This window comes from Amphibalanus amphitrite, unplaced genomic scaffold (genome assembly GCF_019059575.1).
Source record: "Amphibalanus amphitrite isolate SeventyFive unplaced genomic scaffold, NRLGWU_Aamphi_draft 001914F_arrow, whole genome shotgun sequence".
NCBI classification, from domain to species: Eukaryota; Metazoa; Arthropoda; class Thecostraca; order Balanomorpha; family Balanidae; genus Amphibalanus; species Amphibalanus amphitrite.
The window spans coordinates 23,865-51,548 of record NW_024883407.1 but is presented as its reverse complement, the minus strand read 5'-3'; the positions used below and the strand labels follow the sequence as shown (position 1 = coordinate 51,548).

Genomic DNA, 27,684 nt, shown 5'->3' with positions numbered 1-27,684 from the left:
TATAGATTTCAATAAAGATTGTTACGGTTACGTGTGCGAGAATAACATTCGGGCTAAAAGAAAATTTATGATTGTCTGCGAAAAATTCAACTTGCTTGACGTCTGGAGATCTGAAAACAAAAATTCTCAGGATTACACATGGCACAACCCAAATTTAAGTAAAGGTGCAAGACTGGACAATGGACATGCTATATATAAGCGAACACTTGTCCAATCAGTGCTCAGACGTAGAGATTAGTCCCGGCTATAGAACGGATCATAACATGGTGTCCAAGTTCAAGTTTCAAGTTCGGTGTATTGAGGACATTTCCACATAGTGGCTTAATATTTAGTCCGAGTCAGAGTACATAGATAAAAACATGACACAGTCAATATCACAGTAAATCACAATCAAGAGATGGGTATATAAAAACACGGTCCAAAGTCGGACAAACCAGACCCTCGACTAGTTCGATAGCCGGCGCAGAAACTCGGCGCGGGTTACAGAGCCGGTGACAGCCGGCGACAGGCGGTTCCACGCCGCGGCCGCTCGGTAAGAAAACGCGCGGCGCGACGCGGACAGGCGGTATGGAGGCAGCTCGAGAGCGCCCGCCTCAGTCGACCGGGTGCTGCGCCGGGAAACCGCTGTACGAGGGACGAACAGGGAGCGGATCGCCGCGGGAGCGTGCGGGTCCCTCAGCGCCCTGTAGACGCCGAGGCAGTCACGGCGCTCAACCAGCTCGCGCACGTCACACCAGCCCAGCGCAGCTAGGATCGGCGATACATGGTGATGCCTGGGCACGCCAGAGACAACCCTCGCACCAAAATTCATCGCCTTCTGCACACGGTGAAGGTGGCATGCAGCGGCGCCACCCCAGACAGAGAGGCAGTACAGGATGTGAGGAAAGGTATGACACTGGATAAGGAGCTTGAGGATGTCGGGACTGAGATGATGGCGAATTTTATACAGACATATAAGGATGGAATTGCACTTTTTGACAACGTTGGAGATGTGCTTTTCCCAGGATAAGGTGGGGTCTAGGGTCACTCCCAGCATCTTCACAAATGGCGAGGGTGTTAGTAAGTAGCCTGACAGGTTAAGGTGGAAGGATGAGGTTTTCTTAAGGTTTTGGGCAGTGCCGACAAGGAGCAGAGTGGTCTTGGATGGGTTCATTTTTAAGGAGTTGGATGTGAAGTAGGAGAGGACAGCACGGAGGGTATCCTCCTGTCGGGATTTAAGGATGGATAGATCTTTAGGACGGGCCGAGTCAAGTAATTGGGTGTCGTCGGCGTAGGAGATGAGGCGACCGTGAGGAAGATAGGATGGAAGGTCATTTGTGAAGATGCTGAAGAGGATGGGACCGACTAGGGAACCTTGCGGAACCCCATGGGAAAGAGGCAAGGACAAGGAACCACCTCTCACCACCTGCCGTCGACCAGTCAGGTAGCTACGAAACCATCTAGGATCAATACCATACCAGCACAGCTTTCTAAGCAGAACGTCATGGTCAACACTGTCAAACGCCCGGCTCAAGTCGATGGACGTGACGGCGACAACATCGCCATCGTCGACACGCCGCGTCATCCACTCTACCGCGTCGATCAGCGCGTCCTCCGTTGAGTGTCTAGATCGGTAAGCATACTGTGACGGAGCTAAAAGGTGACAGCGAGCGAGATAAGATGACAGCTGAGTACAAACAATTTTTTCACACACTTTTGATAACACAGGTAAAATAGAGATTGGCCTAAAATTGCCTGGTAGATCTTTGGCACCGGACTTGTGCAAAGGCACGACTGTAGCGAGCTTCCATGTGTCGGGAAAAGTACAAGAAATGATGGACGCGTTCACAATGTGTAAAATATGAGAGCCTATGACAGTAAAACACGATCTTATAGCCTGCAGCGGTACACCATCATGCCCGACTGCGCGGGACGAAGACAACCGGCTCAGAGCCAGCGACAGCTCCGGCAGCGTGGCAGGCTGCAGACGCAGCCCCGCCGACGTAACACACGGCGGCCGCGGCGGGAGTGGGAAGGGGTCACTGGCGGACAGCTCAGCAGCGATTCGAGGCCCAACAGCTGCGAAATGGGCGTTAAAAGTGTCCTCTTGACCCAGTGGTACCCCCTCGCAAGCACCAGCTCCACCACGGGAAGGACGGAAAGCGAAATCCCTGATGTTTGCGCCAAAAGGCTCGGCGATCGGAAAGCATGTCACTGGCTAAAAAGTCGCGCTTGCACTTGATCAGTCCACTTTTCACACAGTTCCTCAGTCTCCGATACTCGTCCCTGTCCGTGTCCGTCCGAGAGCGGCGCCACACGCGGTACGCTGCGTCTCGCCTACTCATTAACTCCCGCAGCTCCGGGCAGTCCTCCAGCCACGGGCAGTGGGGCCGGCGAGGTGTGACACGCTTCACAGGACAGTGCACGTCAAGTACGCTCCACCAGATGGCCAGAAAAGCACTCACTTTGTCGTCAATCGAGACTGAGTCATAGACAGCATTCCAGTCCGCCCGCAGAAGGTCCAGACACACTGCGTCCCAATTTACCTTGCGCCACAATGTGTCACAATGGTGTCAATGAGTTTAGTAATAGGTGCGTCAAAGCCAGGTCCGGGACTGTGGAAATTTAATGATTCGCTACCAGTGGCGGCGGATTCGATTTTGGCGTGGGGGGGCAAGATCCCAGTCGAGATGATGTCATAGGCGGATCCAGAAAGACGTTTTCGACGCTGTAGGGGACATACCCCCCCCAAAAAAGTGTCCAAAATCCAAAAACTCCTCGGATTTCGATTCCTTACTTTATAATGCTGAACAGTATAAAGCAAAAAAAAAAAAATCCTGATAAAAGTGTTATTATTAGGAAACATAAGGTACGTTTTGTCTATTTCGGGCGATGCAGGGGCCAGGGGGAGGGGAGTTAATATTTGCTTTAAATGCCCGCTCTCTGGATCCGCCAGTGGACGATGTAACGCTTTTCGTATTGCTGTATTAGAAAAAAGCTCAAATAGGAAAAATTGTGCCATAACCCGATCGCATATCAGATGTTGAAGAACGGTGCCAAACCTTTTGAAGTAGGCGAGCGCTATTCTTCAATGAGGTAACTCGTTACCGTTTCCTCTGTTCATTTTACGTTCGATTTCCGTTTAACCTTCCATTAAAAAGTATTTCTGAGACAGATATCAACTGAAACTAACTCACAGCGGGAGGAGACCGCTCAAACATTCAGAGACAGTCGGTCACATCTAAACCTATTGGGACAGCGATCCGCCAGATACCCTCCCCAAGGCAGTAGTTCGCCAAATAAGCTCACCGAGACGGGCTGTCTCGATGGGTTTATACAGTAAGCCTACAGCAGGGCTTAACTAAGGCCCAAACGCTCGTCAAGCTGGGAACGGAGGGTGAGGGAGCGCGGCGGCGGGCTGAGGTGAAGGAACGGTGGACTGGAACGAGAATCCAGAAGCTCTGGGTGGGGCGTTTCTTTATTAGGGCTTTAGGGTGTGCTGACTGCGGTAAGGTCCAAATTATCACACCAAATTTTGCCACGACATTACCGGTTCAGGCACTCGAGAATCAGTGGTCAGTGATATCTGCAAAGACGAAGCATTTCCAACCCAGCTTCAGCCTGGTGTCAGGGCGCCTCAGGTGGCTTTAATTACAGTTGCACATACCAAACGACCTCAGTGCAGCCAGTCTGTGGCCGAAACCATTCGGAACAGACTTCAACGAAAAGTGAAACAAGGTTAGTGCTATCGTTAAGTGCCATTATAGACTTGGGCCCCGTTGGCTTGACCCACTGGAAGGTGGTAGTTATCGGACGCTGCGGGGCATACTCATTTTCCCAAATGTCTTAGAATTTGCTTTCGTGTTCATAGGCGGCGGAACGGGGAGGGCACCGGGGCACCGTGCCCCCTTTGATTTTGGCATTTTAACGTTAGCACTATGGGCGTTGCATGGAAAGAATTGGACCAAAAGTCGGCAGTGCCCCCCGCCCCCCTTAATTGAAGGTGTTCCGCCGCTACTGTTCGTGTTTGATGCTCTTTATTCTATGTATAGCCAGCCTTTAGACAGAGGGGGGCCCACTAATGATCAGTGCCCTAACCCTCAAGAGTTTCCATCATTAATTTTTACTTTTTTAATAGTGAAACTGAAATAAAGCGGATACTGAACTGTGAACATCCAGTTTTTACACTGGCCCCACACAAGCCTCCGAATGCCCAAAGTAGATCTCTGATGACTGGCCTTTGGGTGTCATACCATACCGTGCATTGGTCAATGTGGTCAATGTGTACGACCTTGGCGTTTACCATTTTATGCGCTGGAAACTGTTCCGCTTGAAAAAAAATAAGATGAGTGGCTTATTATGAGCGCTCATCAGTCCTACTCCTAACTACCCGCAAGCGAATGTCTAGCCCTTCCGTCTCCGCTCGCTAGCGATTTGGCATTTATGTAGGTACAAAATAGCGGCAAACGACCACTGAAGGTATGAGTTGCGTCTCTTGCACACTTAAAATATCTAAATCGAATCTAAAAAGACAAAAAATGATATAAAGCGGAAATGGTTAGCATTTACACATATTCAAAAGGCACCGTTGAACAAACTGTAGGAGCGCATAGCTGCAATATCAGGTTATGGAAATTTTCCACATGTTTAGGGCACAAATTATGGAGGGGCAAGAATATACGTTTGCCCCTCCTCCAAGAGTTTCTTAGCGCTGGCTGCTGTTTTACACGGCGCGCACACAGGAGCAGGCCGCCAAATGCCTGACCAGCGTCAAGAACGTGGCGCGCAACTTCGGCATGATGATTGACGAGCCGCGCAAGATCCTGGTGAGCGAGGACCGCGTCCAGGGCTACGTGCAGGCCATCGAGCAGAACTTTTCGCCGGAGGCGCAGCTAGTGATGTGCATCATCCCCAGCAAAGACAAGACCAAGTATGACGCCATCAAGCAGCTGCTGTGTCTGCGCCGTCCGGTGCCCTCCCAGGTGGTCACGGCCCGGCTCATCCAGACCAACAAGAACACGCTCGGCGTGGCCACAAAGATCGCGCTGCAGATGAACTGTAAACTGGGTGGCGTCCCCTGGGAAGTGAAGATCCCCATGAGCGGATCGATGATCGTCGGCTATGACACGTATCACGAGTCTCAGCACAAGGGCGCCAGCGCCGGCGCCTGGGTGGCCAGTATGAACGCCAACGCCAGCAAGTACTACTCGCTGGCCACCATCCACAAGGACAAGGAGGAGATCTGCTCGCACATGCAGAGCAACATGATGCGTGAGTGCGGGTCCTTATTGGAATGCCCTGCCTTGTCCCTTTCCCTGTCTGCTGCTCGTACAGCGAAACACTGCTGGCCGTTTTTTTTTATAAAGTTAGTCCGAACCTTTTGAATGGAAGGATTCACAAGGGCAGAGCTCCCGCTCAGCGAAGCTTGTTGCGTTGACCCCGCCCTCTACCCTCCGATCGCGCAATTCCGGTTCTATGGCAGAATTTGGAGTCCAAAGTTTAACGTGCGCACAAAGCCGCGCACGGCCGGTCCCCTCAATGACTTCGCCTGGCTATGGCCTGCCACCAACCGCAACCATACCTGTCAGGAGGCCCATAAATGTCAAGCGCCCGTCACGCTTCGAACACGGACTGTGGTAACCGGGAACGCGTGCTCTTACCACGCGGAGTCCAACGCTCTACCGACTGAGCTACGGGACCGTTTAGTAGGGTTGTTATAAAAAACGAATTTTTGAAAAGTAGGGCTCATGGCTCGTGTGGTACAGTATTCTTAGCTGAGTTTAAGGGTGCCCTTTTTACCGAAAACTATTCAGTGACAGTGAGTCCTATTCAGTGAGTCCCGTAAACACGCCGTCCCGTAAACAGTCTGCGTAAACACGCCGCTGGCGGCTCTCCCCACTGTTGACCTCGGCCTTGAATTGCTGGTGGCCCGTCAGGGTCAGGGACGGACGCCCAGCGGCCACGTAGCGGCGCAGCCAGCTGGGGCATTCCATGATAGATCGTACCACTTTTTTCCAATTTGACACCCTCATCTCTCGGAATTTGACGAGAATTGGTCTCAGGGTAAGCCCCTTTCAGGCTTATCAGATAAGTATTTTTTGAGTTATGGTGTATAACATTTTTTGGATCTTGCTTTGCAGCGCTAAGTTTGGCGGGCTGTAACTCTAAGACGGATTATTCAAATGCCAAATGTTATATAACATTGAACTTGCAATGAAACAGAGATTAATATGTATTTTTTAAATTTCGAAAAATACGCTATTTTTGATATATGACATATCGAGTTTTCTTTCATTTGTATTTTTTGGACTTTTGGACCAATTTTTTTTTGAATTTTTATTTCTTTAAAAAAAATATTTGGCTCATTGTTAAGAAGTATGCAAAAAATTAGGAAGGTGTTCTTTTTACAAATGTATTTATTTTACGTCACGATAACGGTTTCGAATAGTGATTTTGGGAGGGGAGCTTACAAATTGCGTGGTAAAGCTGCCTAGTGACATCACGGGTTACTGAAATTTCAATTCAAGCCTGAGTCATCTGAAAAAAGTGAAAAGAGGGTTTATCCAACCCTCTTTCCTATAAGCGCGAGGGTGAAAAAGGCTGTTTGGTTCTGACATTGTTTTGCACGCCAATGACCATAGCTGTCCGAGATGAAAGTTACAGGACGCATACATGGTGTCCTCCAGAGGTCTCACAACTTGTAGGGGAGAGTGGGGAAAGATGCCCAGGGTTTTGTTACGTCATATATTATTCGAAAATGACGATGGGAAAGCAAAAACTTGGAGTTTCAACGGAAGCCGACATCATTTTTCTCCAAAAATATCACTTTCGTGCCTGAAATATTATAACTTTTTTTGCTATTAAGCATTTTCCTGAAGAAGTGAAAGGGGACATCTTACCCCACAGGGTGGGAAAGACGCCCCCTGGCGTTGGGAAAGATGCCCCCTGCACTATAAGTGACATAAATGGGCACGTGAATCGCCTGAACGAATCAGTAGTCCCTTCGAGCCTGCAGTAGACACTAAACGTCATCATAAGGGCCCTCAAAAGTAGTCGTAAGGGGCTTCAGAGGTCATCGTTAGGGCCATCGTAGTCCAGCGCGGCCAAACAAGCCTCCGTGGTGGCGTTCGGAGACCACTGTGGGGCTCTTATAGGTCTTCATGATGCTTGAGGGCCCTCGAGCCCATCGTGGGGACCTCCGATGCCAGCGCGGCCCGTGGGGTCAACGTGGGAGCCCTCAAAGGATGTCGTGAGGGGCCTTGGAGCCAATAATGAGGCCCACAGAGGCCGTCGTGAGGGCTCTCAGAGTCAGATGCCGCCCAAAAAGTCGCTATGTGGGCCGAGAGACCGGCATGGGGAGCACCCGACCGTACTGGACTCTCAATAGTCCCAGATCGGCTTTTGTCTACATCACAAGTATGTAATAAATGATTTGACGGGCTGTTTGAAGGACAGCCTACGGATTTAGGGGGCGTCTTTCCCCATCAGGACAGGGGGCATCTTTTTTTACAAGTTTATTTTTATTTACACCAAAACAGGTACATTTAACAGCACAATAAAATGATGCGGCGAGACATCATGCACGGGTGAACCAGATCAGAAGGGCGGGGCAGCGGGTCTAGGTCGGGGCGGACGCATATCAGGGGCGCCGCCTGGCCGTTGACGCCGTTGTGGCCGTTCTCCTGCTTGGACCGCTTCGCCTCGTCGTCGGCTGACGCATCCGAGGGACGCCGGGCCCGCTGTCGCCGCCGCAGCCGGCACCCGGCGGCGGCCGTCCGTCGTGGACCATCGGCAGTGCGCCGGCCGTCCGGCCCTGCCGCTCCCGTCGGAAAACGGCGTTGTCTCGTTCCACGGCAGCTCGCAGCGGGCCAGGCAGGGCGGCCAGCGCCGACAAGCCGCCCGCCTGCCACCGCTGTATCGGTCAGCCGGTACAGCAGCGTGTAGGCTGCCTCGGTGGAGCGGCGCGGTAAGCCCAGCGCGGTGGCCGCCGGCACCGGCACCGCTGACGTATCGTCCAGCCGCCACCAGCCGGTATCGTCCATCCCATCAATACCACCGCCACCGGAGGCGCGACAGAATGAGAAATAGTGGCCAGCGTCCAGCGAATGGCCCGCGTGGACTATCACTGCATACAGCCGGTACTGGGCGGGCGGGCCGGTGGCTAGCGGCACTGTCAGCCACTCGGTGAGCTCCACAGGGGTGAGAACCTTGGTGAGAAACAGCGTGCACCGGTGCGCCGGTCAACCGCGAACCTCATCAAGGAGACGACCAGGTTGGCTGGCGGAGAGAGCAGTCGCAGCTGGCGATCGGCGTCCCGCAGGCCGGTGCACTTGGTACAGTAATACTGGTTATCACCGCACAGTCGTTCCGGCGTCAGGTAGTCGAGCAGCAGCTGCGATACGGTTAGCTCGATCTCTGTCTGGTTGTCCGTCGGTGGCGTGCCCCGCCAACCGACCGGCCGCGGCGCGGGGCCGAACGCCGGCGCAGTTTCGGCTCCCCCGGCGCCCGCGGCAGCTGCCGTCAGTGACCGTGTCACCGACTCCGGCAGAGCCAGGTGCAGGTCCGTCACGCTGTTCTGGTGGCGCGAAGCGCCGCCGCACGTGAGACAGGTGAACGTAGTCTCAGCCCGTCCGGTCAGTAGCCGACGGACCAGGCCGGCGGGCGGCTCCTCAGCTCCGGCGTCGCCAGTACCGTGCTCACGCACCACCTCGCCCTGCGCCTGGCCGTCCGGATCAGTCTGCTGCGTCCCGCCGGTGTCCGGTGACTCTGTGGGCTCCCCCTCCGCGGCAGTCCGCTCCGCCCTGTCTCCGGCCGGCTCTGCCATCACCACATCGGGGGCATCTTACCCCAAGGTACCGAAGTAACATTAAATCAGTACAATTTGTTAGCCATAAAACTACACCCTGAAACAAACTGTTTGGGACACAGTACACGCATGCTAATGTATCACGACTATAGCAAGGGACGCAAAAATTATTTACCTTCTTTGATATTTACAATGTTTTGACACCAAAATATTTTTTGAAAGCAGCAAATAAAAAACATGCAATCATCAGCCAGCCGTTGCCCAACTGAGCTTCGCAATTTTTTTTTTGTGCAGTTAACAAGGCAGGCTTCCGCTTTACGCTAAGAACATTAATTTCCAGGTCCGATTCTTTGTTTCGCCGCTAGAGGGGGTGGGGCGTCTTTCCCACCCTGGGCATCTTACCCCACTCTCCCCTATATCTGGGAATTTTTTAAGGTAACATGAGGTCAGGTCGGTCACGTGACATTGCTGTCATAAGTCAATGGGGAAATATAAAAACTGTTATTTTGGCGCCGAGAATGTTCTAAAACTATCTCACGTACATGGCATCGTGATTTCATGCACTCCTTGCAAAGTCCAATGCTTCACTTCTGCATTGTTAACCTTGCGTGACGTCATTTATGACGTCACTAGGGTCGCACGAGTTTTTCGTCAATAACTACCGATCAAATGAAGCTAGAGAGTCGGGAAAGCCACCAATGGACTCGGGAAGACCTTCCGAATCGAATGATATGCGGTGATACCCTTTGCCCAGCTTCGTGACCTGAGGGGATCTGACCTGACCTTGACCCGAGGTCAACTACTTAAGTTGACCTCACCCTAGCAAAAAGTACCTATACCATTCGATGCGCCTGAGCTAGCCGATGCTGCCTGAGCTCGATGCGCCTGTCACTTTTGTAATTGTTGCAATATCTCGGTAACTACCTGGCCGATTGCGCTGAAAGTTGGCATGTAGGTAGACACCCACTAGGCAATGCATATCCATGTGCCAGAGTTTGGGTGCTGCTGCACGTGCGCACGTGCAGGGGTCGATTCCAGATCTCGAGAACGACTGGACCGATGGCGCTCAAATTTTGCACATGGTTAGGGACCGGTTAGTAGGGTGCCGTGCAAAAGTCAGTTGGGACCCATTTTGCACGTGCAGGGTGCCGCTTCCAGATCTCGAGAACGGCTGGGCCGATTGTGCTCAAATTTGGCACATCGCTAGAGACCGGTTAGTAGGGTGCCGTGCACAAGTCAGCTGGAGGTACCTCGTCGAAATTTCGCACGTGCAAGGCTCACCCTCTCGCTCGCTCCGTTAGTCGCCCCAAAAGGCGTTATACTGGTTTTATGCAGTTCTGTGCCTAAATGCAAATGGCCTCCGCCATCAAGGCTGCCATTGCGGAAGAGATGACACGTGACATGTGTCAATGCTTCCGTAAAATTATGGACATTTTACTTAGCTTTCATCGAGATATCATTACAGTGGTGTCTGCTATCTATCAGTGTGCCTCGTAAGTAATTATTTATCAAGATTTGTTGTGTTAAACATTTGGTTATGACGAAAAATTGGCTCCGTCAGTATCGTCACCATCGCTACTTGGGTTGAACTGTAGGTATCATGGATTATGTTAACATTAATGGTATAGCCTATCATTGTCAATTGGTCACCTTTTTTGGATCATGATAACACACTTAACCCTGTCTTGACCGGACTCGAATTGAATGACTTGCATTGAAAGAACGTTTGATGGTTCAGCATGGGTTCGGTTTCGGTATACTCTCAGTGGTTTTGGTCGGTATCAGTTTGGTATCGGTTTCCAAAATTTCTGAAATTGACATCACTAATAAAAGTGCTGTAAGTACGGCTCTCGCGAGATTAAGCGGTAGGTTTCGCACTTAAACATTTCCGGTTATATCCGAAACTAATCGATCTACGATGAAGCCATTTTACACGATCATGGCCGGCTTGTGAACCAACAAGTCGATCGCATCTTCAACACTTAAAAGCTTAAGACGACGAAGATATAGCCTGAAGTACACTAAATTTTATAGGTGCAAAACCTACCGCTAAAACCCGCGAGACCTGTACGATCGATGGCTTTCAATAACTTAGCAATCTACTCGATTTCACAACACATTCTTCAGGTGATTTTTAACGCCCGACACTGAGGAAGTCAAATAAGAAATGGGCGCGATATAGCCTCGCAGCTGGTGCGCCCTGTCACTCCAAATCATCATCATCACAACACATTTCTTGAAATGCCTGTGAACGGTGAAATTCTGACCTTTGACCTGACCTGTGACGTCATCGGTGTGACCTAGGTCAAAGAAATTTGGTCACAAGGTAGTTCCCCGGTGTGGCTATCGAACGTCTTTTGAATTTTGAAAATCTTCCGGTAAATTTCCGAGATCTTAGGGGGGCCGAAACGCCCCCCCCCCCCCCTGGTAGGGTCCGCCGGTGGCACAATATTTCTTCCCATACTATCTAATATCTATAGGTACCGTATAAGTACCTGGTCAGATAATAAAATGGACACAAACATTCCATCTATTTTCAAACTCGCCTTCCCTCGGTATATAGGGCCTTGCTTCTCTCTGCCAGGGTCTGTCTTAAAAGGGCATGTTGCATATGACGCAGTGCAAAGCATGTGAGCTGTTACAACTAAAAACCAACGCTGTCATTTTTCCCAAATATTGCGTATGATCAGGGGCGCGGGGGCTACTTGCAGACTGGGGGGGAGGCACAGCATAATAGGAATCAAGCTAGGGTACCCCTAAATCTAGTTTTCTCACCGGTTTTAGGCCACTTATTTTTCAGGTCTTGACTTAAAAAAAAAACATGTCCAAAAAAGTGCGATATTCCGTCTTCAAGTTGTGGGGGCACCGCCCCCATGGCCCCAGAGTTGAGTGGGGGGGGGGCAAGCTGCCCCCCCCCGGTTCTCGCGCCTATGCGTATGCTTGTAGAAAATTATAAACATAGTTACTGTGGTCCGGCCCGCCGGCCGCTTCCGAATCTCTATCCGGCCCGCACCCAAAAAAAGGTTGCCGACCCCTGGTGTAGGGTTTACTATGGTAATGTATAAACACATGCATTTTTAATTTTTTTCTGCCTTAATTACTAATTTATTTGCCAATATCCATGTATTCACGTCTTAGGGATGCACGGGATCAGTCTGGTTAAATAACATATGTTTTGGTACAGAATATCCAACCATCCGGCCCGCACCAAAAAAAAAAAAATCATCTATTTAACCCTCGCCGGACCTATTGGTTTTCTACATACGTGCCGGCCGAGGGGGAGGGGGGCGGATACGACCCCCCTCGCCGTTTCGCCCCTGGTGGAGCTAGCGCGTCGCGGAAAAAACGAGCGTGTGCGCCGTTACGAGACGCAGAGATTGATACCCGATTTTAAGGTCCTAGGTCAACCGGTGACCTCTGAGGTCAGGTCAAGTGCCCAAAGGTACGGTTCAGTTTTTGGTGAATAACTTCGCAAAAAACGGCCGCAGAGCCGCGATTTTGGCAGCATCGTGTTTGCCTCGCTCAGGCGCGTCGAATGATATACTTTTTGTTTGGGTGAGGTCAACTTAGGGTGTTGACCTCAGGTCACGGTCAGGTCAGCGCCCCCAGGTCACGAAGTTGGTCGAAGGAGGTCATGTCGCATATCATTCGATTCGGCAGGTCTTCCTGAGTCCATTGGTGGCTTTCCCGACTCGCTAGCTCAATTCGATCGGGAGTTATTGACGAAAAACTAATATGACCTTGATGACCTCATAGTCACGCAAGGGCAAGATTGCAAAAGTGACGCATCTAACCTTGCAAGGTGTGCATGAAATCACGATTATGTGTGTTTTAGATAGTTGGAGATCGTTCCCGCCGGCGCCAGAATAGCAGTTTTCATTTTTCCCCATTGACTTGTAATGGTGAGGTCACGAAAATGACCTGCCCTCATATGACCTTGAGGAAAAATCCGAGATATCCCAGTTGTGAGACTCGTAATAGATACTAGATCCTGCAAGTTTCGTTTCCCTGTGAAAGCTCCTCTGGCAGTGAGGGCGTTGCGAAGTTGCGACATCCGGGCCCTGTTTCACCGGTGATAGCAGCACGCTACTATCAAATTGCGCGAGCTGACGTAATGTGATGACGTCACACTAATGATGTTTCGTGTAATCTGTGAGCTTTTTCATAGCTACGTTTGGAGCAGAGTTGCCGCATCGTTGAATGAGTTTTATACATTTGCACGGCCGTGAAGATGTTAGCAGCAATATTTGATGACATCACACAGATTGACGACGGCAAGGTTTGTTGATGTCTCCATGGAAACCCAATTTGACACGTGTGATAGCAGTGTGATAGCAGCGTGCTGCTATCACCGTTGAAACAGGGCCCCGAAGACCGTGCAGAGGTTTGCTTATGACGTCATAGCTCATTGACCTGACCTGACCCGAAAAATGCGGTTGGTGTAAAAAAGGCTCCGGCTTGAATCAAAGGTCAGGTATGCCAAGTTTCAGCTCTTGCCAGCGTGTTCGGAGCTATCGCGAACACTGGCGGTCGCAGCCGCTAGCAAAAGGGGGGGGGGGAGCCAAAGTCACACTCGCGGGACATAACATTTATCCGTCACCCGGGAGGGGGGGGGGGTGATCGTCTAATTTTTTACGTCCACGAGGCGCCGAAAAAGTTGGCATTACTTATGCTTCATCCACCTCATTCTTGCGTGAAATCTTTAAGCTCAATTTAAGGCAAAATCACCAGTTCCATTTCCCGTCCCACGGTCTTTCCACCGGTCGGGCCACTGCACCATGGCGACGAATCGGTGAAGCATATACTGAAAGGTCGGGCACGCGGATTCATGACATTACCACTATAAAACAATTCGGAAAAGTACAGATACCTCTTGCTTTGAACAAGCTTGTGAAACCCAGAGAGCATTTTCAAACCATGACATTTACCCATATAGATGTGTAGCGGCGGGAGAAAGTAGGTACACCGACCTCTGGAGACCCCCGGCCCCACAGGTTCCTGGTTTTCAAAATTGGCATCTGAGGGCCGCGCGGGACTCGTGCGGGGCTTCGCAACGGCTCTATTGGGGCTCGGCTCACTCAACCTGTCTTATAGTCCCACTGCTAAAAAGACTGGCCCTGAGCCCTAAGGACTTCATCAGTCTCTGCCAGCCCCACACACCGGCTCATGGGGTCCCGACGTCGAAATATGAGGGAATCTGCGCGGGACCATCAGGACGTAAAGTATGTAATCTCGATCAGGACCAACGTAAGGCTGTGCAGGAGTCTGTGTGAGCCATGTGATCTTCAGAAGCCCACCCATGTATGTTCTCACTTAGAGGCCAGTTTAGGGCCCTCAGAGACCAGTACAGGGCCTGCAGACTGCAAAGGCCAGTAGTTTGAGACCATCAGAGACCGAGTTGGGCTCTCAGAGTCTAATATGGGTCCTTACTCATTACAGGCCAACATGGGGCCCTCAGAGGTCAGCGTGGGGCCCTAAGAGACCGGCATGAGCCGTCGTTGGACCCCAGAGGCCAGCAGAGGGCCCTCAAAGGCCAAGATGGGCCCTCCTCAGAGGCCAATGCAGGCCCTTAGAGGCCGGCATCGGGTCTTCAGCAGCCAGTGCGGGCCCTCATTGGCACCTAAATGTTCGTCTTGGGACACCAGAGACGGCAACAAGGCCATTAGAGACCGGTGTGAGACCCTCAGACGCCGGTTGGGGCCCCTGAGGACGGTTAGAGGCCCTCATATGCCAGATGTGGGGCCTCAGAGGTCGATGTGGGATCTTAGCGGTCAACGTGGGCGCTTGACCGCCACTGAAGTTCCATCAGAGGTCAGTGTAGGACGCTCAAAGACCGGTGTGGGAGCTATATTAATAGCTGGGCATGTTTTTTTTTTTTAGCCTCATGACAATCGAATCAGGGACAGGGCCCCATACACCTATGGGGGCCCATCGGTTGCTTGAGGGGGGGGGGGCAAATGATATGACGGCCCCCTTTATGTGCCTTTGGGGGGGGCTGATGCCCCCCCCCCCAGCGATCGCCACTGTGTACACATTACATACAGGCCTCTGAGATTACATATGTACTAGCTCATGCAAACTCTATGCAGGCCCCGGAGGTCCCACGCTAATCCTTAAGAAACCAAGCCGGCATACGGCGTCACCACCGGGCTTCTGAGGTGCACAGCACCAACCCATGAGGTCTTTTGTGTCGTAGAGCCACGCTCATTTGGCAGGGCCCACCCGCCACTGGCGAAGAGGGTCTCATGCAAGCCATTGCTGGGCCTACGAGAGCCTCAAGTAAACCCACGCTGATATTCCATATAAGATCCGGCCATACTCGTGAACCGGTGCCAGCGACGCTGACCGCCAAATTGACAGAATGCGAAACTGAGCCCACTCATGAGTGAAATTTACGTCCTTTGATGGCGTAAGAGAGAAAATGAAACATACAAAAAGCTTTTCTAGGACTTTTGTTCGATCTGAAAGGTGGGGCCAAAAGATAGTATGGCCCCACCTTTCAGCACCAAAGGGGGGGGGGGGGCCGTGGCCCCTCCCCCCCCCCCCTCGTCCGGCGAGGGTTAACTATGAACTGCCCATATTTTTGACTACGCCTACGCCGAGTGGCGAGTCTATAGTTGCCAAGTACCTACAAATCTACAGGGTGTCTCAAAAGTTCGTTGACAGGTACCAGCCATGCTTTTTTTCAATAATTCGGAATCAAAAATTTGTATTTGTATTTTGTATTTATTCAACAGACCGTCAACAGGCACTTGACCCACTAAAAGACGGAGTCACAAGACTAAAAACAATAAATATGGCACACACAGGCAGCATACACACGCCGGGATAAAAACGCAGATACACATGTAACTAAAATAGAAAACAATGAACAATATAATGAAATAGGCGATGAAGTGAAAATATGAAGAAAAAAAAATGTGTGAACGACCACTGAGCATAAGTTTTAAAATCCCATGTAAGGTGGGAAAGAAATCATGATACAAGGTAAACCAGAATAGCTGAACAAACAGTAAATATGAACACAGAGATAAACGATGTATAGGTACTTTAAAAACACGTAAAAAAGTATAAAGTGAAATAAAAAATATAAGAAAACATTAAAAATAGACATATTTAAAATCATAAAAATATAAAATCAATAAGAATCACCTACCAACAGTGACTAGTAGCCCGGAGGTGGTGGTAAGTTCGCAACGTATTTGATAACATGAGCTTTGTACACAAAAAAGCTGGTCGTGAAAAAGTCGTCTTTGGAATGAGCGAGGAATGAGTTTGTCTCTCTCGCGACACGACAGACCAACCCGTTCTGGACCGTGCTGATTCGGGCGCGACTCTCAGCGAACAGTGCTGCAGTGCGCGTCGGTCGGATAGGCACGCGTAAGGGGAATCGGGATAAGAGTATCTCAGAGTTCAGTTTCTCGGAGAACAGACTCTTTAGGAACAGGAGGTCGTGTTGGGCTCTTCGAGAGGAAAGGAACGGGACACGGAAATGCTTGGATAAATCTGGATAGGTAAGTGATGGGCAAGGATTGTTGGAGTGGTGGTTTAACCAGAGGAGAAACTTGTGCTGAATCCGATCGACGCGAACTGTGTGGGAAGTGGCTGCGCCTGCCCAAATGACCGTTCCGAACTCGAACGAAAGAAATTAACAGTCGAAATTTTGCATGGGCATTGGTAACAACCTTCCTCAAGCAGTTTTATTGTTTTCAAGCGCATTCGACCCTTCTTGAGCACACAAAAAGGGTTCACCTGTGACCATGGATCAGGCATGAAAATGGAGGTCGCAAAATTGGGTCGGCTGAGAAACTCTGCTTCAGGAGTAATGGGAATGGTTAGGTCGGAAATGACACATGGCAAAGTGTCGGCAAGGATGAGTACAACATGATGATCATTTAATAGAAACGGTGGCTAAAAGGACGAAACCATGCGAGACTAACAGCGTTTTGAACGACCCTTGTACGGCAGCAGACTCGTGTTCCGGAAAGCAGCTGAAAATGCAGTCCTATCAATTGAAAACTGACTAGAAGCTCACAGACAGAGGTTACCCAGTTTCAAAAATTGCACGCATCCCACAATTGTTGTTCTGAATTTATTACCTTGCCTTCCGCGGTAGGTTTTTGTAGCTGGCAACTATACAAATTTTGTACAAATGTAGTTGCCACTCGGCGTTAATGAGTTAAAGGTAGTGTGCCAGCTTTCCTGGACCGTATTGAGTTAATGGCCCAGATAAGGAGAACCGGATTTTTAGAACTTAACCATACCTTCAAAACTCGTGGAAACGTCTTAACCCTCGCATGTGTGCGGCGTTTGCCAGCTACTAATGTGTAGGGGGGGGGGGTCGGTTGGACCCCCCTTGCCGTTTGGCCCCTGATCGAGCTAGAGCTTCGCAGAAAAAACGAGCGTGTTGCCCGTGACGAGAGGAAGCCGATGATACCCAATTTTAAGGTCCTAGGTCATTGGTTGACCTTCCAGGTCAGGTCAATGACCCAAAGTCGGGAAAATCGGGACCTGTTAGAAAGTCGTAAAGTGTGGTTGTTAAGGGGTTTTTCGGGGTGCTGATCACGAATATCGTGTTAGTTTTGATCACAGATGATGTCTTTAAGCATTTAGACCAGGTCGGGTCAGGTCAGGTCAGGTCAACCAGTAGGCGTCGTGACGGGTATTCGTAGTACGTGTCAACCGCCTCTGACAGCTTCGTAACATGTTGCGAAGGTACCAAAACTACTTCGTAAATGTTCAAATGGTTGCTAAATTCGAATTCAGCTCCAAAAACTAGCCTAGAAACATGTACAGCTCGAAAAAGTGAACCGAGGTCACCCGAGGTCACCAAAGGTCAATGACCTGACCTGACCTTCCGGTGACCTTGACACCCACCCTAATGCATGGAAGCAACATCAAATCACATGTTTGAACGTTTGAAACCACGAAAAGCTTGCAAACGCGCGGCTAATGCGAGCCGACATACGCAGAATCGCGATTCCGGCCAAACATGGTCTCGGAAAAGAGGTCACAGGTCAAAGGTCATTTGGGTCAGGGTCATGAAATTTTCAGGGTAGGTGTAAAATTGATCAATGTGAGGGTACTGAAAGTTTCGTCGCGATCGGCCGCTTTTTACGCGAGTTATTCGCGAAAAACCATGGGGGGTGTCCATCCGACCCCCCCCCCCCCCTACACATGCGAGGGTTAAATTCTTCAAATTTTGAGTACCCCAGTGCGAAATTCGCCCCGACGGGTTGTCGGTCGTACCCCAACCACATTTCACACCACTACGAACAATAAATGCACACACTGAAATCGCTATTACCGATATGCTCATCCAATCAAGTTTCGATAAACCCGTTCATCATCATCTCCTGCGGTTTCGAACACGCCTGTTAGGTGGTGCGGTAGACCGCGCCCAAAGCCAGGGCCCCGGTAACGTGAGGTAGCCGAGTCGGGGCAGCGTGCGCTGACCCAAGCCGGGGCCGCGCGTCCTCCCGGTGTCATGTGGTAGCCCGGGGCTGCCCGCGGGGATGCGGTAGACCGCGCCCAAAGCTGCGGCCCCGGCTTGGGTCAGCGCACGGTGCCTCGACTCGGCTACCTCACGTTACCGGGGCCCTGGCTTTGGGCGCGGCTTCTGCTCATACTTTGTGGTGCGGTGGTGGTGCGTCGGGCCGCGCGCTCTGACTTCGGCCAAGAAAAATGCGTCAGCTGATCATTGTCATTTCTGCCACTTTCATGTGGTGAGATGGGGTCATAACTTTAGAGACGGCTGTTTCATATCAATTATTTTACATAAAATCATATTTCAAACCATAAATAATGTTCGACAGCCAAATAAAAGAAACAATACCAATACAGGCTTACAGTTTAAGGCTCGACATTGTGTTGTCTACGATGAGACAGCTGATAACTCATTCCCGTACGTCGTAACTCTATAAGGACGACGGTGAAAGCAGGGCGCCTGGGACGATTTGATCAAGGTTCGTGAAATTTACACGTGACGTTTAGCATATAGAGGGCCCACGGAGGGGGAGAACCTCCAAATGTCACGTGACTAATATGCCCTCCGGCGCCCTGTTTTCACCGGCGTCCCTCTATAATGACCTTTGCTTATTGTCACATGTGCCCCGCATTCGCGATTGTTGCCGACGCCTGTTTGCAGGTCAGCCCACTACAGTTGTTATACATATCGAAAAACCGATAAACTTTTAGGCGAAAAAGGCACTATTCCAGGCCCATTTTTGATTTTCTTTGTGATATTAGGTAAAAACAGAAGCTTCTTATCCTAGGAAAAATAAAATGGGAAATCTTTCAAAGGTGGCACACTACCTTTAAGTGGCGAGCCACCATCCAAAAGCAATGCACGTTGCCTACAGCAGTGATAAGAGCTGAGTTGTTGCCATCTCCCATTCGGTGAAGCGCGCACGGTTCTGCCCGTGCGTGCTCTCGGCGGTGTATGTCCTGCGTGTTGGCGCGTGCCTCAGTTAGAATGTGTTGTGTGCCGGCAGTGTCCATGTGCCGCTACCGTGAGATCAACGGCAGCTTCCCGACCAATGTCATCGTCTACCGCGACGGCATCGGCGAGGGATCGCTGCGCTACGTGCACCAGCATGAGATCGACCGCATCAAGGCGGCCATCACCGAGCTGAACGCCCCGACGCGGCTCTGCTTTATCATCGTCACCAAGAACATCAACACGCGCGTGTTCGCGCAGGGGAGAGGCGGCGGCGTGGACAACCCGCCGCCGGGCACTGTGGTTGACGACGTCATCACCCGTCCGGAGAGGTGAGTCGGCGCGCCGCGCCCAGGGTGTGTTTGGTGGGTGCCAGCGGTCCGCGGTTGGACCGGCCGCCGCTGACCACTCGCCTCCGCCGCAGGTACGACTTCTACCTCATCTCGCAGAAGACTCGGATTGGCACCGTCACCCCCACCATGTACAACGTGATTCTGGACGAGACGAGCTACATGCCCAAGCACCTGCAGATGCTCTCGTACAAGCTGGCGCACATGTACTTCAACCTCTCGGTGAGTAGCCGGCGCGCGTCCATTCGGCCAAATGGCATACTGGGAGCAGACTCGTGAATCACATATCACCATTAGGCTGGGCCGACTTAGGGTGAAGTCGTCTCATTTGATGACCTACACGTTTGCTGACATCATCCATGGGGCATATTCCACGCCAACCGGATGCAAAACTGGCAATTCCGACCTCATCCTTTCCGATGTTGACGTAACTTTGTGAAAATAACTTCAAATCCATATTTGAAGGCTATTATTGTTTTTTATATCATTCATTGCATGATTATTGATTACATAGGGGAGACTGGGGTCAATTGTAACATTTTTTGTTACTTACGGAGCTAGCGAAGCGAGCGTAGTCTTTCGTAGGTAAACGGAAATTTCTGAGTATAAGCGGCCGGCTTTCCGGTCGTGGTCACGTTTTTGCGAAGCTTATAGGGAGAGTGGGATAAGATGCCCAGGGTGGGAAAGACCCCCTCTAACGGCGAAAAAAAAATCAAACCTGGAAATTATCAGTTGGGCAGCGGTGGGCTGGTGGTTGCTTGTTTTATGAACCGTTTAACTAACATATATGACGTCCGTTTAGTAGGACGGCAGCTAAACGTCCCTTCCGTGCCCCGTCAGACAGACAGCCGATAGCGCCGGGTCTGCGAGTCGATAAGGGTCATTTCACGCTTTTGTGTGGCTTACTTTGATCCATCGTGACACTGAGTTGTGTTATTGCGCCTTGTTGCCGGCTGTGAGAGACGCATATTAATATTTGATAACATTTTTTTCGCTATATGTTGTTATTTTGGCATTCAGCTTTCACTGGAAAACGAAAAAACATGCCTATGATTTCAAGAATGTCCTGGGCAGCTCGTTGAATGAAGAATTATTACGTTTTTGCAAGATGCACACAAACGGAAACTTACTCGTACTGACCTCACCGACAATACTACCATCCTCGCTCATGAGAGTAATCGCCATAGACTTCAAATTACTGAAGCTGTGCTCATCAGGATGCGAAAGCTCCTAATTAACACTCAACAGGATCATGATGGCATACTTACATTGTGGAACCTTTTTTGATTTGTCGCTGTCCTGAAACTGGGGTCACCTGCCCGGAGGGACTCCTTGTGATTATCCGTGTGTAATGATTTTTTGTGAGCTAGTTTTTTCGTGACATTTATTTTGAATTTTCGTGTGTTCATAACGAATGCGACATAGGTATATGCTTCTTACATGTTATCAATGTAATCAACTATGAGTAACGACTAGTATCGACCGAATGTTATCATGTTATCAATGTAATCAACTATGAGTAACGACTAGTATCGACCGAACTGCAATGTATCATATCAACATCATCATTGTATCACTCATCATTTGTTCCTTGATAATGTCATAAGTTTGACGAAACGTTGGAATAAAATGTCGACTTTTGGAGAGGTGCTTAGCCAACTTGACCCGGGTACGAAAAGCATAGTGCGGAGTATTGAGCAAAACCACAAGAAGATCACCAACGCCCATTACGCTATCGTGTTTGACAAAAAAATGTATTAAAGATGGACTGCTCCCTAACTTCACAAATATATATATATATAAATATATATATATATATATATATATATATATATATATATATATATATATATATATATATATATATATATATATATATATATATATATATATATATCAGAATATTTGGGAAGCAGGTTCTCTCTGATACATATGTCATTAAACACCACAGCATGTTTGGTGTTATTCAGCTTTTTTATTTTCGAGACGTCGGACAGTACTTCTTTCCTCATCGTTCAAAGAGAAAAGTAAATCAACAAAGGAAGCAATGGCTGCGATCGAGATTCAAGTTGTCGTAAATCGGTAACTCATTAGGATGTAAATTAAAGTTCGTTCATAATTCGTTCGCTGTTATATTTATCTTAGCTTTCGATCACAGTGTCCCAAAATTGAGTTTTGTCTTGGGTGTCAGAGGGGAAAATTACCCACCAAAAAGAGGGGAGAGAGAATGAAAAACTGCTGATTTGATTAGATCCAAAAAGAGTGAAAAACAACAAAAAGCATGCATTTGATTCTAAGGTGTAGGATGCTTGATGCTAAGCTGGGCATCCACACAACTGCTCTTTCTATAGGCAAAAAAATTAGATTTTCTTGGCTGGGAGTGGAAAATTGTTCTTAAAAATTGGGTGCGAGAGTGTAAAATGAATTTCATTTGGATGTCTTTACCCATCCAAATCGACAAATTTTGGAACATTATTCGATCAACATTGATCATCATCAGAGAAATGAATATACACAAATGATGCCGCGCAATATATGTCACAGATGAATAAAATATTAACATTTCTTCAAACATCGTCCTATTTGTTTCATGGCACCACTCTTTCGAACACAAATCTACATCCAGCTAAATACACAGGTCATAACATCGTTACCGTGAATATTCACATTGGATCGTGCATAACAGCAACAAACCACCACAATTCACAGATGACACATCGTTTCAACTTTCACGCATTACATCATTTGTCCGTCGAACAGTGGAGTGTTTGTCAGAGTTTTCATGTGTGTGTTGATGATGGGTGATGTGTCGCGGATGATTGATGGTTTCAGTGATGGCCAGTCGTCGTTTGTCGTTTTGTCGCGCTATTATTGTGTTGTTGTTTGTCAGTAAGTCTCTCGTGAGTCGGGTTCCGTGTTGGTCATGAAGACGTGCCTTGGGTCCTCCGTCTTGTAAGTGCATAGTCTAGTCAGTCGGCGGCTCAGTGATGTACAGGGTGTTTCACAATTGACGTTACAAGATCAAAGCTCAATATCTCTGGGGACTGGGCATAATGACTTTATTTCCGCCAAAATTGCACCATATGCACCCAAAACCACAGAGACCAACATCCTTAAGTCCTACTCGAAGTGGCCGCCTCCAGCCTTCACAGCGGCAGCCAACCGTCTCCTGAAGTCACGGACTGCGGCACTCACAACCGCGTCGGGGATCTTCTGCCAGGCACGAGGTAGAAAATGACGTCATTGCCATTGAAGCCTGTGCGTTGAAGACTTGAAATCCATACAGGAGGTGCGTAATAGATACCTGTTGACTACATCACGCAGCCATGTACAGCCGTCTTCAAACAGGTCCGCGAGCAACAAGCTTATCACACAGTCTCTGATCCTGATATTCGAGATAATCGCAGACTCGGACCTCATTTGGGTCAGTCTTTCATCTGCTACACCCATTATCTGTCCAAAGGGCATTCAAAATGCAATTAACCAGGACCAGAATTATGTGCTCTTTCCAATGGTGTATAGTGTTTTCAGAAAAAAACACCTTTAAGTGCACCAAAATAGAGTGGGAACTCTTGTAACGGTAATTGTGAAACACCCTGTAGTTGTGTCACCAATGTAGTATACGTTGCGGGTTGCACAGTCCCCGGTAGAAAACTTAAGTTAAAACGGTATACTACATTGGTTTCTTGCTGTGGTGTAGTGGTCTGTTGATTGTTACGCATTATAAGTGAGGAGGTCCGTGGTGACTAGTAGTAAATTTTGAAGCGTATGCGGTGCTCAGGATTGACCGGAGTGACGTTTTTTGTGATGATGTCACGCATAGCTTTTTCATCTTTTTTTCAAGGATGGTGTGAGGGTGTTTCTGTAGTATATGGCTATGTTGGTAGCTTGGTCGTTTTTGTTGTGCATCGTGTTTGTCGACTTTGTCATGTACAGGTCTCGCGAGATTAAGCGGTAGGTTTTGCACTTTTACATTTCCAGTTATATCTCAGAAACTAATCGATCTACGATGAAGCCATTTTACCCGATCATGGCCGGCTTGTTACCCAACAAGTCGATCGCATCTTCGACACGTAAAAGCTTAAGACGACGAAGATATAGCGTGAAGTACACTAAATTTTCCAGGTGCAAAACCTACCTCTAAAACCCGCGAGACCTGTACTTGTCAAGAAGGTAACGTGATACGTCGTCAAAGTCACTATTACTGTATCGGAGTGGATATCGGTGTGGATATATCCACAGCTCACTGTGGATAAGTGGCCAGATAGAACAATGAGTCAGAGCTCGACGTACATACGACCGGATAACTCCTCGCTGGTATGAATCGGTACAGTCGCCTTTAGCATTCATGCAGCGTCCCAAGTTTCTGTCCGACGTCTCGAAAATGAAACAAAAAAGCTGAATAACACCAAACATGCTGTCGTGTAGAAATTCCAGAGCGATTGGGACAAATAAAAACAAGTGTTCAGCATGTGGGTGGCATACGTGCCGTCCGTGATGGTAAAACAAAGGCGGCTAGTTGTACGGCCTATTTAACCCGCGCCCCACTGGGGGGGTAGCCCCCCTCCTGTTTTTCTGCAATAACTTCCAAACCGCTTGACGGATCGACGCCAAACTTTCAGTACCTTCGGCTGCATCAATTTGACACCTTGTGTCAAAATTTGAACTTTGTAGCTACCATAGGTCGGCCGGAAATGACGTCAGAGTGACGTCATGTTCGTCCGATTTCGACGCAAAACATTGAACCACGGCAATCGCTCCCAAGGGCTCAGTTTTTAAGCTAGGTCCAATTTCTTTGCATGAAAGTACTCAGAATTGACCGCGCTATCAAACTGCTATCTCGGATTTTCAAAATTTTGAAAATTTCGAAAATTTTATATAATAATATTCAAAATTTATATTTTTATATTTTTCAAAAAGTTTTTGACTTTTCGAAAAAAAACGGAATATATGTGACAGAACGCATGATTATGACTAACTCTAGCAAGTTTTAGCTAAATATCTTCAAAAATGGCCAAGTTATACGCATTATTGCAAAAAATTCACAATTATTAATTTTTCAAATCAATTTTTCAGTACGTATTTGACATCACACACCAATATAAATGGCACCATCGTGTTCCTGAGCTCAAACTGCATCCAATAGACACCTTTTTTCTTGAAAAATTTTAACTTCAAAAATTGACCTTTTTTGACCTGAAAGTGACCTGACCTAAGCTAAATTCGACTCAAAATGACCTCGAATGACACAGACGACATCAAATTCGAAATCTATGGCCTAAATGGACCATAAAACATGTGTCACGTGACCGACGGATGATATAATATTTTCGTGACCTGTGATGACCTGACCCTGACCTGAAAATCAAAGTACAAGTTTGGTACCCTCAAGGTATCTAGAGCATCTGTTCACGAGTGTGGAAACCAAAAATTAGCCTGATCTGACTTCTAAGACGGCGGCCAGAGCCCAAAATGTGAACAAGCCAAAATGCTAATAATTTTTACTTTGACCTGACCTGTGACGTCATCGGTGACCTCGAGGTCAATGAAATTAGGTTTCGCTCGACAGTTTTTCCGGGGCTATCAGACGCCGTTTGAATTTTGACGATCGGCCCAGTAGTTTCGGGGTTAGGAGGGGGGCTATGAATAGCCCCCCCCCCCCCCCCCAGTAGGGCGTGTTATACACAGACCCCAGTGGGGCGCGAGTTAACAGTCGCACGCTAACAAAAAGCTTACAGATCATATGCACACCATACTTTTGATTTTAAACTGTTCAGTGATCTAGCCCAAACATGTAGCGCCGCTTTATTTAGTCATACATTTATTTAGTTCACGGCCCAATTGTATCCGTTCCACACGTATGCCTTACATGCTTTAGCATAAATGACCAACTGAGCTGTTTCTACTTCGATATATTAAGCCTGACTCTGGAATAGCCAACGGATACAATTTGGCCGTGAACTTAATAAATGTATGACTAAATAAAGCGGCGGTACATGTTTGGACTAGATCACTGAACAGTTTAAAATCTAAGTATGGTGTGCATATGATCTGTATGCTTTTTGTCAGCGTGCGACTGTTAGAAAGGCCGTACAACTAGCCGCCTTTGTTTTAACATCACGGACGGCACGTATGACACCCACATGCTGCACACTTGTTTTTAGATGTCCCAATCACTCTGGTATTTCTCAAACTCCCTGACCGGTCAGTGAGTTTGCAAACTCCCTAGTGAATTTGCAAGCTCACTGATTGCAATATCATGGATTTCTCAAAATCCCTGTAACAGAGCGAGAGAGAGAGAGAGAGAGAGAGAGAGAGAGAGAGAGAGAGAGAGAGAGAGAGAGAGAGAGAGAGAGAGAGAGAGAGAGAGAGAGAGAGAGAGAGAGAGAGAGAGAGAGAGTTTTCGTCATTTTTCGATTGTGAGTAAAGGCTACTTCATCATTCTCACTAAAACTAGACTAACAATGAAACAATGATGCTCATCACAGTCGTCAGTCACATGTTTTCCCTTTAACGCCACAAGCCCCTAATGTAAATGGCCTGGCTGGGTGGGAGGAGGGGCTAGTGCGCCCCGGCTGACTAGGCGCCGTGCTGCTGTCCCACAGTCTACGGTGCGTGTGCCAGCGCCGAGCCACTACGCCCACCGTCTGGCGTTCCTGGTGGGCCAGTCTCTGCACCAGCAGCATCACCTGGACCTGGCCAACGAGCTGTTCTTCCTGTAGGACGGACAGCGCAGCCAAGAGCGGCCGGTGCACATTCCTGCCGATGGCGCTCGACGGCCACCCAGCCCAGTACAACCGGCCACCGGGCCGCCAGCACTGTGTCCGTCTCTCTGTGTGTAAATATTTCGGACCGGTCCGCGGGAGGTCTGCCGGAGCGCTCCGCCATCCGCCAAGTGGTGTCGCGCCTGTACCCCCTCCAGCACTCGGGCAGCAGGGTTCAGAGCTTTTCTGATGTGGATTATTTGCTATGTTCCTGGACTGAGAAGTGGCGCGGGTAGCGCTGGTCCAGCGGAGCGTCCTGTGTTCGTGGCCGTGTGGGATAGCACTCGGCGGCGGCTGTTCTGCTCTTAGCCAAGAGAAGATTCGTTCATCTAATAAATATTTTCGTGAAAAGAAGTTTTTTGGGCATAAACCCGGCGTCCAGGAGGTGTCCCGTAAGTGCCAATAAAGCATATGAGAACCAACCGAAAATTCTAAACTTTGATGCTGGTGTGTAAACAACAGATAACGCATTGAAAACTAAGTGGGTATTTTGGAAACCCAACCCGTGGCTGTACCTACCCTTAGTTTGTTTTTCAATAGAAAAACAATTCTAAAGAATAGTGTTTGTCTCCTTCGGGTATATAGCTCCGAGAGTATTTGCCCGTAGCGAGTTTAGTTGCTTTATCAGCGTCGGAGGTTGATAAGGGCCCTGTTCGGCAAGAGCATCCTACTGTAAGATTTTGCAGCAGGAATGCGCAGTAGGGGTCTCGGGTGACAGGCTCCGCCCTTCGGCGTATGACGTCACATGTGTGACATCGGCAATCGCTAAATATTTCAGTTTCATGCAGCAAGAAAATAGTAGCTAAAGCAGGCGAAAGTGACGCGAACTAAAGTTAACCGTCCTATATTTTTATTATAAGCGGTTTGTATCTTCGTTTTTTTTTTGTTTTTTTTTTGTGTATCATTATCACTATTTTTGGTGGCACATTGCTATCAAACACATTTGAACGTTTTTTTTTTGTATTAGTCATTGAACGAAAACCATGAATCCATCGGCGCCACGGTTCGCCGCGCGTCGAATGGCCGCCGTGGGTGGCCCTCGGCTCTGCGGGGCGGTGTTTCACGGCAGAGCGCTGCGCGCGGCGGTACGTTGGGTTTCCATGGCAATATCAAGAAACTTCACTCTGACGCTACGCTATGACGTCATCGCAAAACGCTGGAGCCCCGGCGCCAGCACCATCAGCACGCTAGTAGCATTCGCACTCAAAGTTCTGTTCAATTGGTAGGGGAGGTTGGGGTAATTTGGCCGGTGGTGTAAATTGGCCGCCCCACCTGTACGATGTCTAATATAAGTGAGTGAAATAACCAGTTTCTAATCATTTGTCATGGGTAGGGTAGAACTAACTG

At 48.9% G+C, this 27,684-nt stretch overlaps 1 protein-coding gene across 1 annotated transcript; it reads left to right on the top strand.

Annotated features, from left to right (window-relative positions):
* Positions 1-4,693: 4,693 nt before the first annotated feature.
* Positions 4,694-26,688, top strand: LOC122375767 (piwi-like protein Siwi). Its single transcript, XM_043355261.1, has 4 exons — positions 4,694-5,250; positions 19,279-19,555; positions 19,648-19,795; positions 26,179-26,688. The coding sequence occupies exons 1-4, from the start codon at positions 4,776-4,778 to the stop codon at positions 26,293-26,295; spliced, it is 1,017 nt and encodes a 338-aa protein (XP_043211196.1). The 5' UTR covers positions 4,694-4,775; the 3' UTR covers positions 26,296-26,688.
* Positions 26,689-27,684: the final 996 nt, after the last annotated feature.

Bases quoted from the DNA above. Each gene is read 5' to 3' on its own strand.
- LOC122375767 (XM_043355261.1), top strand. From the start codon at position 4,776: ATGATGATTGACGAGCCGCGCAAGATCCTGGTGAGCGAGGACCGCGTC. The intron at 5,251-19,278 runs GTGAGTGCGGGT...GTGTGCCGGCAG, and splicing joins CATGCAGAGCAACATGATGC to TGTCCATGTGCCGCTACCGT. The intron at 19,796-26,178 runs GTGAGTAGCCGG...GCTGTCCCACAG, and splicing joins ACATGTACTTCAACCTCTCG to TCTACGGTGCGTGTGCCAGC.